At 42.4% G+C, this 15,154-nt stretch overlaps 1 protein-coding gene across 2 annotated transcripts in view; it reads right to left on the reverse strand.

Moving 5' to 3' along the window:
• Nucleotides 1-15,154, reverse strand: part of LOC311038112 (inositol hexakisphosphate and diphosphoinositol-pentakisphosphate kinase 2-like) — a 61,630-nt gene that overhangs the window by 45,248 nt on the left and 1,228 nt on the right. For both annotated transcript variants that reach the window (XM_084047454.1, XM_084047455.1), the window contains exons 2-9: nucleotides 13,846-14,041; nucleotides 10,766-10,856; nucleotides 8,323-8,408; nucleotides 8,031-8,185; nucleotides 6,630-6,731; nucleotides 4,482-4,643; nucleotides 1,286-1,407; nucleotides 417-518 (exon numbers count right to left, since the gene is read on the reverse strand). In XM_084047454.1, coding sequence (XP_083903580.1) covers nucleotides 417-518; nucleotides 1,286-1,407; nucleotides 4,482-4,643; nucleotides 6,630-6,731; nucleotides 8,031-8,185; nucleotides 8,323-8,408; nucleotides 10,766-10,856; nucleotides 13,846-14,041 — 1,016 coding nt within the window. The remainder of the gene's footprint in view (nucleotides 1-416; nucleotides 519-1,285; nucleotides 1,408-4,481; nucleotides 4,644-6,629; nucleotides 6,732-8,030; nucleotides 8,186-8,322; nucleotides 8,409-10,765; nucleotides 10,857-13,845; nucleotides 14,042-15,154) is intronic.

A 15,154-nucleotide genomic window follows, 5' to 3' on the forward strand; every position in this document is an offset into this window, starting at 1 on the left:
AATCTTTTTTCGTGTCAAGGACCCCCAAAATGATATGTATTTGGCCGCGGACCCCCATCAAAATATTTTGTTCCAGGGACCCCAGAAGCAAAGATTTTAGTTAAAAATGTTCGCTTTAAAAATATATATATTCAGAAGATTTGCACACATTTTCACGATTTTTCAAAAATAGCAGATCTACAAGCTCGTAGCGCGGCACTCGGTGCCGCGCTATGAGCTTGTATATTTGCTATTTTTGAATAGCCCAAAGTGTAAAATAATGCTTTTTAGCTCAAATCTAAAAATGACACAGTTCCAGGTCTTAATGGGTTTTAAACTAAGCTTTATGTCTTCCTCCTGTTTGTTCTGGCCTACGAGCCAGGTCCTAACACTAGGTACTCACATGGTCCCACAGGTTAAAGGTCAAAGGTACTCACATGGTCCCAGAGGTCGTGGGGACGATAGGAATGTCTTCAGCCTCCAGAGGGATAGACCAGGGGATCTGGAACTGTGGAGCCAGTTCTCTCATGATGATGTTTCTGTAGGAGATCAAATATACACTTTATGATGTTCTACCGTAGAGAAAATATGAACATTATGATCTGTAGGAGATACATTAGAATGTTATATAGAGTCTGCAACTACACCTCCTGAATGTTATATAGAGTCTGGAACTACACCTCCTGAATGTTATATAGAGTCTGAACTACACCTCCTGAATGTTATATAGAGTCTGAACTACAACTCCTGAATGTTATATAGAGTCTGGAACTACACCTCCTGAATGTTATATAGAGTCTGAACTACACCTCCTGAATGTTATATAGAGTCTGAACTACACCTCCTGAATGTTATATAGAGTCTGAACTACAACTCCTGAATGTTATATAGAGTCTGGAACTACACCTCCTGAATGTTATATAGAGTCTGAACTACACCTCCTGAATGTTATATAGAGTCTGCAACTACACCTCCTGAATGTTATATAGAGTCTGGAACTACACCTCCTGAATGTTATATAGAGTCTGGAACTACACCTCCTGAATGTTATATAGAGTCTGAACTACACCTCCTGAATGTTATATAGAGTCTGAACTACACCTCCTGAATGTTATATAGAGTCTGAACTACACCTCCTGAATGTTATATAGAGTCTGAACTACACCTCCTGAATGTTATATAGAGTCTGGACTACACCTCCTGAATGTTATATAGAGTCTGGAACTACACCTCCTGAATGTTATATAGAGTCTGGACTACACCTCCTGAATGTTATATAGAGTCTGGAACTACTAGTAGTACTGACCCCAGGATCTTTGCACAGTCATCGTAGTATTTCATGGAGTTCTTGACGAAGCTGAAACCGTTGACGTCACAAACGTACGACTGACCGTTGGCGCGGAGCAAGTCGAACCCACAGACCGTTTGCTATCAGGAAAGAAAGAAAAGATGAATGATAGTTTTAGTAGAGAAAAGATGAATGATAGCTTTAGTAGAGAAAAGATGAATGGTAGCTTTAGTAGAGAAAAGATGAATGGTAGCTTTAGTAGAGAAAAGATGAATGGTAGCTTTAGTAGAGAAAAGATAAGTGAAAACATTTTAAAAAGACAGCTTTAATGCTTTTCAACACAGGCCTCATTAAAAGGTTGGTTCCCATCATTTCTAGTTGTGTGTGTGTGTGTGTGTGTGTATACTAGGGCTTTCACGACTAGTGATTCTTACTAGTTGACAAATTTGACCTCCTTGTAGTCGACTATTTTTTATTTTTTTTATTTAACCTTTATTTCACCAGAGAAATCACATTGAGACTAGTGTCTCTTTTACAAGTGTGCCCTGGCCAAGAGAAGAGGCAAATAAAATGTTACACAGCTCTGCCAGTAACGACAATACAGGACATAACAAAACAAAGACAAACATGACATCCGTAATACCAAAGACCTACTACCAATAGCACCAATACAGACTATTTAAAATACTAATAACAACAATACATCATAAAACTAATAAACTAATATAAGACTAAGATCACAGCAATTGCTACTTGTCAAAGCAGGAGCAATGGTTGGAGAATGTGCCCATGGCAATCCTCTTAAAAGACACTAGAGGGATCAATGAAGCCAATTTTAATCTGGTCTGTAGATCGTTCCACGACCAAGGCCCAAAAAACGCAAGTTTTTTTTTCCCTGCCTCAGATTTAGTAGTGGGTACGACATAGCGCATCCAGGCATTCGATCTGAGGTTGAGCGAATTTTGGACAAGATTACATTTTGAACAAATGTACGAGGGGGAATTTCCAAGAATGGCTTTATATATAAAAGTGTACCAATGTAGCAACCTGCGAGTCGATGTTTACCTATTATGTAATAATAAAGACGCAGAGAATAGGGTTCTAGGTAACAATGACAATTGTATTTTGTAAAACGGCAAGTTGGTTTTCCCCTAATCTGGAGGCGGATACACTTCAGGATTATTTATTGGAGAAATTGGGTAATAAGCAGGGGTCCCATTGCTCATGGGACGGCCTTGCACGCCGTGCAGGAAACTATTTGACCAGGAGCACGCTCAGGCACACACATAGATTTAAAACTACTTTAAATTCACACCTCAACAATGTTTACAAAGGCTCCCGACTCACACCAGGTACATTAACATAGAAATCATAGAAAAAATATAGTGTAAGTGTTAACTCATTCAGTGCGACATGACGTCTAAGACGTCCGTTTTTATCGCCATTGTTAAGCCCTGGGGCTGGGCGCCACGTGACGTCTAAGACGCCATAAAAAATAAAAAATAAAAAACTTGGAAGAAAGAAAATCTGAACCCAAGATATCACGATTTGAAAATGTTCTGCTCCATTCACTTCTTGTTTAACTTCTTACTGAAAAAGGCTGTATCTCGGCTCCTAAGCACTTTTTTTTTTACAATGAATTTTGTCTCTGGCACTGGGACAACACAGACATAAATAAGTCTGGCACTGAATGAGTTAAGCAACGTGCGCGTCACGTCATTAAAATACAGTGCAAGCACAGCAACACTGGTAATAAGACAGTCGTAAGATGGAGTCGCCCCACAGCACCCAACTCCATCTCTGATTGGCTTACCCGGACATTTGACCCTACACAGTGATGACATAGTTAACCAATCATCACTCCTCTCTGTCACTTTCACTTTCCCATGTTACTGTGAGAGCACATGGCCCGTAAGTTAGATCATTGGTTCTGAAAGTGGGGTCCGGGGACCCCCAGGGGTACTTGAGGGGGTTCCAGGGGGTCCCCAGCTAAATGATGGATAGGAACCAAATGGACCCTTATGGGTCTGTAACTCTGAGAGTGTACAAATGGAACCAAATGGACCCGTTAGGGTCCATTTGGTTCCATTTGTACACTCTCAGAGTTAAATTAACATTGATTTTACACCATGAATTGGGGTTCCAGAGATAGAAATGCCATTAAATGGGGGTCCGTAGCCCTAATACATGTCAAACTGGGGGTCCTTAAAATGCATGAAAAACTGGGGGTCCCCAGCTAAATGATGGATAGGAACCAAATGGACCCTTATGGGTCTGTAACTCTGAGAGTGTACAAATGGAACCAAATGGACCCTAACGGGTCCATTTGGTTCCATTTGTACACTCTCAGAGTTAAGTTAACATTGATTTTACACCATGAATTGGGGTCCCAGAGATAGAAATGCCATTAAATGGGGGTCCGTAGCCCTAATTTTATCTTTTTTTCAAATGGGGGTCCGCGGGCTAACAAGTGTCCATTTGGGGGTCCTTGACATGAAAAAGTTTGAGAACCACTGAGTTAGATGACAGGTAGCTCTGCAGGGGTAAACAGTTTAGTTGGATGACAGAATGTAGCACAGGTAACGCACCCATTTAAATCACAGTAACTATAACAGCGCTACTGAATGGGAAAAGGTAACTAGTTACGTTATTAGTTACCGCAAAAAGTAGTTGTGTTACGTAACGCGTTACGTTTGTAATGCCTTAGTCCCAACACTAGTGTTGGGGTTCACACCCGCTCTGCTGTGCTACGCAGTCTTAGGGTATCTGAGACAGTAAATGACATCATTGCTGTCATAACTTATTCGTAGTTCTGTCAGGTTCTCCTCTAGAAGTGCTTTTTAATACTTTTCATTGGTTCAATATTTGTAAAACCCAAACACAGACGTAAAGGGTGTTTAATAGCACTGGTTTATTAAAGAAAATAAAAACGTTGAAATACGGAGGTAGGAGGTTTGCCCCCGACAGCAGCAATATCATCCTACGATGCTAGTTCTGTTTTTACCTTGAACGCCAGACAGACTTTAGTTTAGTTTTTACCTTGAACGCCAGACAGACTTTAGTTTAGTTTTTACCTTGAACGCCAGACAGACTTTAGTTTAGTTTTTACCTTGAACGCCAGACAGACTTTAGTTTAGTTTTTACCTTGAACGCCAGACAGACTTTAGTTTAGTTTTTACCTTGAACGCCAGACAGACTTTAGTTTAGTTTTTACCTTGAACGCCAGACAGACTTTCCAGGCGATGAGCTTCTCTCTGGCGTTGAGAATGACAGGATAGCGGACCTCCTTCCCCTCGCTGTCCCTCTCCACCTTACCGTCCAGCGCCGGAGACTTCCTGGCCTCTGCATGGGCGTAGTCTGGACCCACTGTGTATACCTATAGACATATTTACATAAACATAAACATATATATATATATATATATATATATATATATATATATATATATATATATATATATATATATATATATATATATATATATATATGTATGTATACACCTCTGCATGGGCGTAGTCTGGACCCACTGGCCCTCATTTATCTGTAACCCTCCCAAGTCCCAACACACACCAGCCTTCATACATTAATGTTTATGCATTCATTCATCAGTCACTCCATAAGCGATTATGAGTGCCTCTCCGGTCCAGGCTATCTCTCATTAACACATTAACCGCCAAGAACGTACTCCTACGGTCCATTAAATCCAACTGTTAAGCACCGAGACCGTAGCCCTACGGTATAAGGATAATTCCTTTTAACAGGTCGTTCATGAAAGTCCTTGCGGTCTTGTTTCCAATGAGAACCTGTGAGCAATTAGGGGTTAAGAGTCTTGCTCAGGGACAAATTTCATTTCATCGACACATATGCTGGCCTGGCCGGGAATCGAACCTGGGGCAACCAGGGCCTCTGGCTCCCTAGGCGGGCTCACTAACCACTCAGCTATGGCCGCTTTTCCTTTTCTTTGAAAAAAAAAATATATTTTCGACACGGACCATTTCCACCACCGGAAACAGAATTATTCGGGATCCGGTTTGCCGATCCCGTCGGCCCTCGTTCTAATGACGAAACTGAAACCCCATTTTCTCCTTGTAGTTTTTTCTCCTCGGTGATCACTGTTTAACATGAACCGTTCTAACTACAACATGGATGCCCCGTTTGACACGTGGTCTTCACTGCTCGAACCAGGCAGATGTCCGCGATGGATACAAACAGTGCAGAGCTCAATCTTACGGATTTTAACAAGGTCTATGGCGACGTGAAAAAAACAAAAAACAACAAGAAAACGTTGGCACTGGTTTAGTACATTATGAGATTAACCTCTGGTGGTCAATGTGTTAAAGTGGCGGCACGGCCGAGACTCACCGCAGCCCGAGTCTCACAGACTGCTTACATGAATGCTTTATTTTAGTGTAACTCCAACACGCACTGTTGCTCGGTATGGGTTAAATAAATGTTTAAACAAACGTATTCCAATGATGGCGATGTGATGGTGTCATAATCTGTGTGTGTGTGTGTGTGTGTGTGTGTGTGTGTGTGTGTGTGTGTGTGTGTGTGTGTGACTTGACAGGCAGTGAGGCGGGCGGGGTATTATGGGGAAACTCTTCTCCATGCTTTTTTTTTGGACGTATTCCAGTTCTTCATGTGGTAAAATCGGGTCGTTTGGAGAATATTTAAGTGTTATTTAAATGACACTCGGTTTCAGCCGTCAGATTTATCAAAGCTCCGACCAAATGTACGCTAGGATTGGCTGTATAGGATCCCTTGATAAATGTCACTTGGACGTTGGCCTACGGGCGAATTTAAAGCAAAAAATAAGCCGAGAATATGAATGACGGATGAATTAAATAATTCAATTAACATTTCTGGAGTTAACAGTGTTTTATGTAACCCTGGCAGTGCTATCAAAGTAAGGCAAGTATCATTGATGTATGTAAACTTGGGCCCATTTCAGTTCTTATTGCTTTGATAAGAATACAATCAAATACAATGACATTTTGGGCTCATTTAAATTGTTAGGAGAAAACCAGAGAAAACTTGAATAATTTATGATTATTATTAGTTAGGGTTAGGGTAGTAGTAGTATAAGGGTTAGGGTTAGGGTAGTAGTAGTATAAGGGTTAGGGTTAGGGTAGTAGTAGTATAAGGGTTAGGGTAGTAGTAGTATAAGGGTTAGGGTAGTAGTAGTATAAGGGTTAGGGTTAGGGTAGTAGTAGTATAAGGGTTAGGGTAGTAGTAGTATAAGGGTTAGGGTTAGGGTAGTAGTAGTATAAGGGTTAGGGTTAGGGTTAGGGTAGTAGTAGTAGTATAATCTAGGTTACGTTGACATTGGTACCATTGGTAAAGTAAATGTAAGTGAAGTCACCTTGACATCGGTGCCATCGGTGGGCATAAACTCTTCATAAATGTAGGATCCCGTTTTCCTCACGTTGCTCTCAGGAGAGTAAACGCTGCTGCGACTTCCAATCTACAGTACAACACACAAAGAAGATAAATGGTCTACAATACAACACACGAAGAAGATAAATTAACTACAATACAACACACGAAGAAGAAGAGAAATGATCTACAATACAACAAACGAAGATATGATTATAGTGAACTATCATCCGATCATTATGATTGTATAAGATTTATTCTATGTGATCATTATGATTGTATAAGATTTATTCTATGTGATCATTATGATTGTATAAGATGGGTTTATACGGTGCTCGGTGGTGCAGTGGTAAAGTCCCTGCCCACCAGCACGGAGGTTGTGGGTTCAAATCCACCGTGGTGCATCCGGCTTCGTGGAGCGTCTACACGAACACTATTGGCCCGTTCAGGGTTCAGAGGGAGGGGAGCCGGGCGGGGAGGAGGATGATATATGTCACTGTATGTACTCCTACGGAATGGGGGTGGAGCCTGTCAGCAGGGAGTGTTGAGCGGGAAGAGTAAGACGAAGGCCCTACGTCCTCTCGGTGGGGGCTCCTCACTGGCAGGTGAGTCAGTAGGATAGGACAGCAGTGACAACACAGACATGTGTGTGGAGAGGAATTAATTGGCATAACGACTACATTGGGGAGAAAAAGGGGGTAAAAAGCAATTGGCTAATTGGCTAAAAATAAATAAAAATATTGGTTTCATATTCATATTGATTGTATAAGATTGGTTTCTCTCTGTGGAAGAGCGTTCAGCTCCAAACATCACAGCACTAGTAGGTACAGTACAGCGTTGGTTCTCAAAGTGGGGTCCGGGGACCCCCAGGGGTACTTGAGGGGGTTCCAGGGGGTCCCCAAGCTAAATGATGGATAGGAACCAAATGGACCCATGGGGCTGCAACTCTGAGAGTGTACAAATTTGTACATTTGTACACTCTCAGAGTTAAATTAACATTGATTTTACCATATAAATTGGGGTCCCAGAGATAAATGCCATTAAATGGGGGTCCGTAGCCTGATAATGCATGTCAAACTGGGGGTCCTTGAAATTAAAATAGTTGAGAATCACTGCTAGAGCCGTAAACATCTTCTCTTATGGGGGTCCCTGCATGCATATCTTTTCAAATGGGGGTCCGCGGGCTATTAAGTGTCAATTTGGGGGTCCTTGACATGAAAAAGTTTGAGAACCACTGCAGTACAGCATGTGTCATGTGATGCAATGTGAGGCGAGAGAGCAGTCTAGCCAACACCAACTCAAACCCACAACAGTGACACCAAAGACTTTGAGATAGTAGTAGTACTATAGTAGTAGTAGTAGTAGTAGTTTAAGGTGGTAGATGTACCTTTCTGAACAGCCTCTGGCTGCCTCCTCCAGCGGACGTAGGGTAGTAGATGTAAACATTGTGGTCCTCTGCACTCACTGGCTTCTCTACGAAGGGTTTCTGGAACATCTGTCCATTCACCTCTACATGGTCCTCTCCTTCTACCAGGTTACACTCTGAAATATATGCATTTATATATATATACATTTATATATGACTTTATAACCATGTGGTCTATTCAGAACACTACACTCACCCTGTGGTCTATTCAGATCACTGCCACCCTGTGGTCTATTCAGGACACTACACTCACCCTGTGGCTTTGCTGCGTCTCTGTTTAGAATAGCGTAGCGAGGAAGCTGGATGCCCTCTGACCTCAGGATCCTGTACACCTCCCTCCTGAAACACACAAAACAACACACACATAAACACCTCCCTCCTGAAACACACAAAACAACACACACATAAACACCTCCCTCCTGAAACACACAAAACAACACACACATAAACACCTCCCTCCTGAAACACACAAAACAACACACACATAAACACCTCCCTCCTGAAACACACAAAACAACACACACATAAACACCTCCCTCCTGAAACACACAAAACAACACACACATAAACACCTCCCTCCTGAAACACACAAAACAACACACACATAAACACCTCCCTCCTGAAACACACAAAACAACACACACATAAACACCTCCCTCCTGAAACACACAAAACAACACACACTTAAACACCTCCCTCCTGAAACACGGACTCCAGTCCATTACCACCATTACATTACATTACATTACAGTCATTTAGCAGACGCTTTTATCCAAAGCGACCTACAATAAGTGCATTCAACATACGTTAAGAGGAAGGGTCAGGGTTGTGTTTCCTGAAGAGGTGGGTTTTCAGTCTGCGGCGAACGATGGGCAGCGACTCTTCTGTCATGACATCAGTGGTGACATCAGAGTTCATTCCACCACCGTGGGGCCAGAACAAGCTGTGACCGTGTAGATCGGCCAGAAGGACCCCTGAGCGACGAGGCAACCAGTCGCCCCGAGGGCGGCAGACCGAAGTGGTCGGGCAGGGTTGTAAGCCTTGACCATAGCCTGGAGGTAAGAAGGAGCTGTTCCTTTTACTGCCCTATAGGCTAGCACCAGGGTTTTAAACTGGATGCGAGCCGCCAGTGTAGAGAACGGAGCAGCCGCGGCCCGTCCATAGAGGGCGCAAGTGCAACCACCATTGCCAACACCCCACCGACCTGAATAAAAATCACTTTCACTTTGATATCTACGTCCTGTAATTTATTTAAAATGAGCAAGGTAAATACTATATATATTAGTAAGTAAGCAGTGGGTAAAAGGTATGATCTGCCCTGATGAAATGTCAAATGTTGATAAAAATGTTCTACGTTGTATAACGTTACTGATAGGTTACAGACTGTCACATGTTTGTGCGCAGAGATCTGTACTCGCTGCCTCTCGTTTTAAGTTGGACATGCTCATTGGCTCCTCTTCAATGCAAACGATAGGAGACCTGTGGGTCGCACATTAGCTGCGTTCAGACCAATACACACCACCAACCTCTTGGGGGCAGCATACAGCTCAACAGAGACTTACACACACAGCGTTCATAAATTAATGATATTGAGGAGTAGTAGCGTCGTGAAAACACAGACAGTAAGTGTAGTGTTAACCTTTTTGTTTTTATGGTTTAATGGTGTAAACTCACAGTAATTTTAGGATGGAGGAAAAATAAAACTCAGTTAAATCACTGCAGAAAACTCCATTTGAGAGAAGAACACTGGCAGATAAGTTAAGAATAAAAGAGCTTGGAAGTTGGACCTGATCAACCTGATGTCAACATCACTCAAAAAAGTAAGGACAGAGGAAGAGAATTACACAAGGTCATTTTCAAAGGGCTGGTACAACAAGAAGGCTTGGCTAACTGCATGTAATGAGTCCAATCTCCAATGCTTTATTTTGCTTTCATGGCACTGGTTAATTTTCTGTAGATTTCTTTAGCACTTATCATAAGGCACTTTTTGTTTAGTTTTGGAAATGTTAAACCACAAGGTGGCTAAGTCATATGACTGATAAATATGGGGGGAAAAAATAAAAGCCTTCCTCTGAATGTGATAATACCTTTGTGCATGATTGCTTGATTTTTGAGAAAAAATTTAGAGAAAAAGAGATGCATCATAGTAATTAATAATGAAGAATCAACATAACACAGTGTCAAATTAGCTAGATTTGAGGAAAAGTAAAATAAATACAAAAAAAAACACCAAAAAAGGGTCACGCGGCCGCACCACCGGGCCAATAAATGACCAGCCGCCACTGGAACGGAGAAGGATAGTTGTGTGTGAGAACTTGGGGCGGTTGAACACCAGACAAGCTGCAGCTTTCTGAACAAGCTCCAGAGGTCTGATGGCAGATGCCGGAGCACCAGCCAGGAGGGAGTTGCAGTAGTCCAGGCGGGAAATGACAAGAGCCTGGATGAGCACCTGGGCTGCCTTCTCCGTGAGGAAGGGGCGAATCCTCATGATGTTGTAGAGGAGGAATCTGCAGGACCGTGTCACTGATGCAATGTCTGCCGAGAACGACAGTCGGTCGTCCAGGGTCACACCCAGATTCCTCACAGTCCGAGTTGACGTCACCACAGCATTATCAATGGTGATGATGGCCATGTCTCAGTGCGGACAGCCCTTCCCCGGGAGGAACATCACATTACATTATCATATTACAGCTCACCTGTCTTGGATGCAGTACTGGAGGTTCAGATCGTTGATGACAAACGGATTCCTCAGTTTCTCGTAGGCCACTGCTTTGTCTAACGGAAAACCTGCACAGGTGACCAGAACAATATTCACATTATTTATTCAGTAACAAAACAAAACAAATCTTTAATCACTCAAGCTTAAATTATACGTCATTGTATGGCGGTGTCACGCAGGGAAAAAAGTACACTACACCATTTTAAAAATCGGGGGCATCTCACACTACAAGATTCTATCCAGATTCTCGGGCTTGCCCAAACACAGCAAAAATAAATCATATTTAAAAAAATATTTATATATATATATATAATTATAATTGTATAAGATATATTATATTGGTAACCTATATTATTTCGATATTAAATAAAATGACATATTACAATCCGTACATTTTCATATACATTTGCATATTTAAATGTTTTTTATGAGCATGCCATACACTGACTGGCGATTGTGGAGAATCCATTCAGTGTTTTTTTCCGACAGCAGCCAGCTACGCTGCTGAGCTGAGCCTTGCCTCTTCTCGCAACACACACACACACACACACACACACACACACACACACACACACACACACACACACACACACACACACACACACACACAGCATTGCGTCAGAGCTGATCTACAAGCTCACAACACGTCTCATATGATCCGCGGCACTTGTGGTCTTGTGAATGGCATAACGTTAACCACTCTGCACCAATGTGCCATTTTACTTTTATTCTCATTATTACCCTCTTCTGCCAGACGTAGGCTACAACGTCACATTATTAAGCATGATTCATCATAGGATCGCTTTGCAGATCTACAAGCTCACACCGCGGCGCAGATTGAATATATTCGGGGCGCAACACCGTTGTACGTCGAAGCATAAATTGGTCGTTACTGAATGGATCTCGCTCTACTACTGGTGGAGAGAGACAGACTAAACATTAATCTGCTACTAGTTAACAAGACAAATGACACACTATCCAAAAGTATAAAGAGGATATGTATGAGACAGTCACATAGAGGTGAAGGAGGTGAGACAGGTAGGAGGTGAGACAGGTACCTTTAGAGTGGAAGGAAATGAGACAGACACATAAACAGTGTTGGGTGCGTTACTTTAAAAAAGTAATTAGTTATAGTTACTAGTTACTTCTCCAAAAAAGTAACTGAGTTAGTAACTGAATTACTCTATTGTAAAAGTAACTAGTTACTAGGAAAAGTAACTATTTGCGTGAAAAAGTTGTAATATGTCAAAGAATTTGGATTGTTTTTGGGAGCAGGTTTCACAAGCCAGGTGCATAGACAGTGTTGGGAAAATTCACTTAAAATATGAACTAGTTCAAAGTTCAGTTCACAAATTGTAAAATTAACTAGTTCAGTTCATAGTTCATAATTCAAATTTTTGAACTAAAGTTCATGGTTTCCTTGACTTGAAAAACGTTGAATACCCAGGCCTGTGTTATTATATTATATGAATATAATCCAGGATTATGCCATTTGTAGCCATAATGTTTTAATAGCAGACCTACAAGCTCACAATGAGTTGCATCGCGTTGTGAGATTGTATATCTGCTATTTTAAGCACGGGACACCGTCGTGCTGCGAAGTGTAAATTAGGCTCTAGCCCAGAGAGAGCAGCAGCAGCAGAGAGAAAGAAAAGGCATCAATAGCGAAAAGTTGTGAAAAAGACTTTGTTTTAAACACAAGCAGTACAGTCCCAGCAACGTTGTTGTTGTTCATGCGTGTGTGTAGCTAATACAGCGCAGAAGCTTTCTTTAATTACAAAATGATCTTGCGTCGGAGACTCTGCAAGAAGAACAAACAGCTGTGGGTCATTATCACTCAGCATGCTGCTACAGTGACACAACAACTTATAAACGGACATTTATTTTATAAAGCTAAGTTTACTAAGCCAATTTGTGAAAGCCATCTTGTCGGATTGCTCGTGACTCGCCATCTCTTTACTGGTCTGGTTGTTAAAGTTAGTTTGTTTGTTTGTGTGTGCGCCGCGCTGGGTTTGTGTGTAAAAAATCACGAAGATATAAATACCAAGGATTCGTCAGTGATGTCATGCCACATGTCACTGCTTAAACAGCGTTGAGTCTGTGTTACTTCCTGGTTGCGTAACAGCAAAAAGTGAAAGACATCACTTTCGTATCCTTGGTATTTTTTCTAACCGTGTCATCTTTGCAGCAGCGCTGCTGTAGTAGCGCTGCGCGCACACACAGACACACACACTGTCAGCCGGTCCTTGGTAACAGAAAGCTTGGGGACGCTTGACATAGTAACGGAGCACATTTCATGTCAGTAACGGTAACGGCGTTGCCAAAATTGAAATTGTAATTAATTAGATTACTCGTTACTGGAAAAAATAACGGCGTTAGGTAACGACGTTTATTTAAACGCCGTTATGCCCAACACTGCACATAGAGGTGAAGGAGGTGAGACAGGTAGGAGGTGAGACAGGTACCTTTAGAGTGGAAGGAGATGAGACAGTCAAATAGAGGTGAAGGAGGTGAGACAGGTAGGAAGTGAGACAGGTACCTTTAGAGTGGAAGGAGATGAGACAGTCACATAGAGGTGAAGGAGGTGAGACAGGTAGGAGGTGAGACAAGTACCTTTAGAGTGGAAGGAGATGAGACAGTCAAATAGAGGTGAAGGAGGTGAGACAGGTAGGAAGTGAGACAAGTACCTTTAGAGTGGAAGGAGATGAGACAGTCACATAGAGGTGAAGGAGGTGAGACAGGTAGGAGGTGAGACAAGTACCTTTAGAGTGGAAGGAGATGAGACAGTCAAATAGAGGTGAAGGAGGTGAGACAGGTAGGAAGTGAGACAAGTACCTTTAGAGTGGAAGGAGATGAGACAGTCACATAGAGGTGAAGGAGGTGAGACAGGTAGGAGGTGAGACAGGTACCTTTAGAGTGGAAGGAGATGAGACAGTCACATAGAGGTGAAGGAGGTGAGACAGGTAGGAGGTGAGACAGGTACCTTTAGAGTGGAAGGAGATGAGACAGTCACATAGAGGTGAAGGAGGTGAGACAGGTAGGAGGTGAGACAGGTACCTTTAGAGTGGAAGGAGATGAGACAGTCACATAGAGGCCAGTTGTGGACGGGTTGGTTCAGAATGACGTCCTCCTCCAGGGTGAGGACAGTGATGTACTTGAACAGACACAGTCTCTCCATGATCTCCTTCATGGGTTTGGACTTGGACTTCTTGGACATGGCACAGATCCCCACCACGATCTGTCTCTCTGGAGGCTGCATGGTGGAACAAAAAGACCTTTAGAAACAGTGGTTCTCAAAGTGTGGTCTGGGGACCTCCAGGGGTCGACACGTTGTGAGCTTGTAGATCGACTATTTGAGCTGTTTTCTTCAATAATCATTATCAACACTAATCGTAATCAAGGAAAACGTTTTAAATGGTGATTGTAGACAGTTGTATCGTTACACTGTTTTGGTTATTAAGTGTTGCCGTAGCTGCGGTGCCCCCGCGAGATTACCTGGACATGAACGTGATTTCAGTATTGTGTATGTGCTTAGCTGATGCTGTCCACACACAGATGTCTCCCGTCCTATGATTCATGGTTGTCAATAAACCTGCTAGTTTGGATTAAACCACGAGTGTTTATTAACAAGTCTAGAAGTCAACATGGTGTCAGAAGTGGGATCTCCGCCGATGTGACCACGTTTCTCGGACAACTCGTTGGAACCGGTAGGAACAACAGAAACTACCGCACCGAACTACCAGCCTGCACGTGAAAAAAGAAAAAAAAAGAAAAAGTATGGCTGATGGATTCAGACGTCCAGACCCTCTTATCTTCGATGGAAATGTGGCCGAGAACTGGCGCAAGTTTGCACGTGAATATGAAATATTCATTGCTGCAGCACACAGTGATAAACCTGCTAAAACTAGAGCCTATATACTCCTCAATCTTGCGGGACCGAGGCTATAGAGAGAGAGCAGTCATTCACCTATGCACCTGCGGTCACAGCAAAGGATGGAGTGGTGACAACACCAGCAGAATCAAGGGAAAATCCCGACTGCCTAACAAGGAAATTCAGAGAAATATGCAACCCAGAACCCAACGTGATAATGGAGAGGCACAACTTCAATACCAGACACCAAAAACCTGGTGAAACAATTGAAGCATACGTGAGTACATTAAGAAACCAGGCTAAAACCTGAAATTTTGGTCAGTTAAAGGATGAGCTCATTAGAGACAGACCTGTTTGTGGAATCAGCAGTGATGGTGTTAGACGTTCCCTACTCAAGGAGACTGACCTCACTCTGGCTAAAGCTATACGCATCTGTCAAATAAGTGAACTCACTGAGCAGCATAGCAAAGTCCTTTCTACACCAAAATACATGAC

This window comes from Gymnoscopelus microlampas, assembly GCF_963454915.1.
Source record: "Gymnoscopelus microlampas genome assembly, chromosome: 21".
Taxonomy (NCBI): Eukaryota; Metazoa; Chordata; class Actinopteri; order Myctophiformes; family Myctophidae; genus Gymnoscopelus; species Gymnoscopelus microlampas.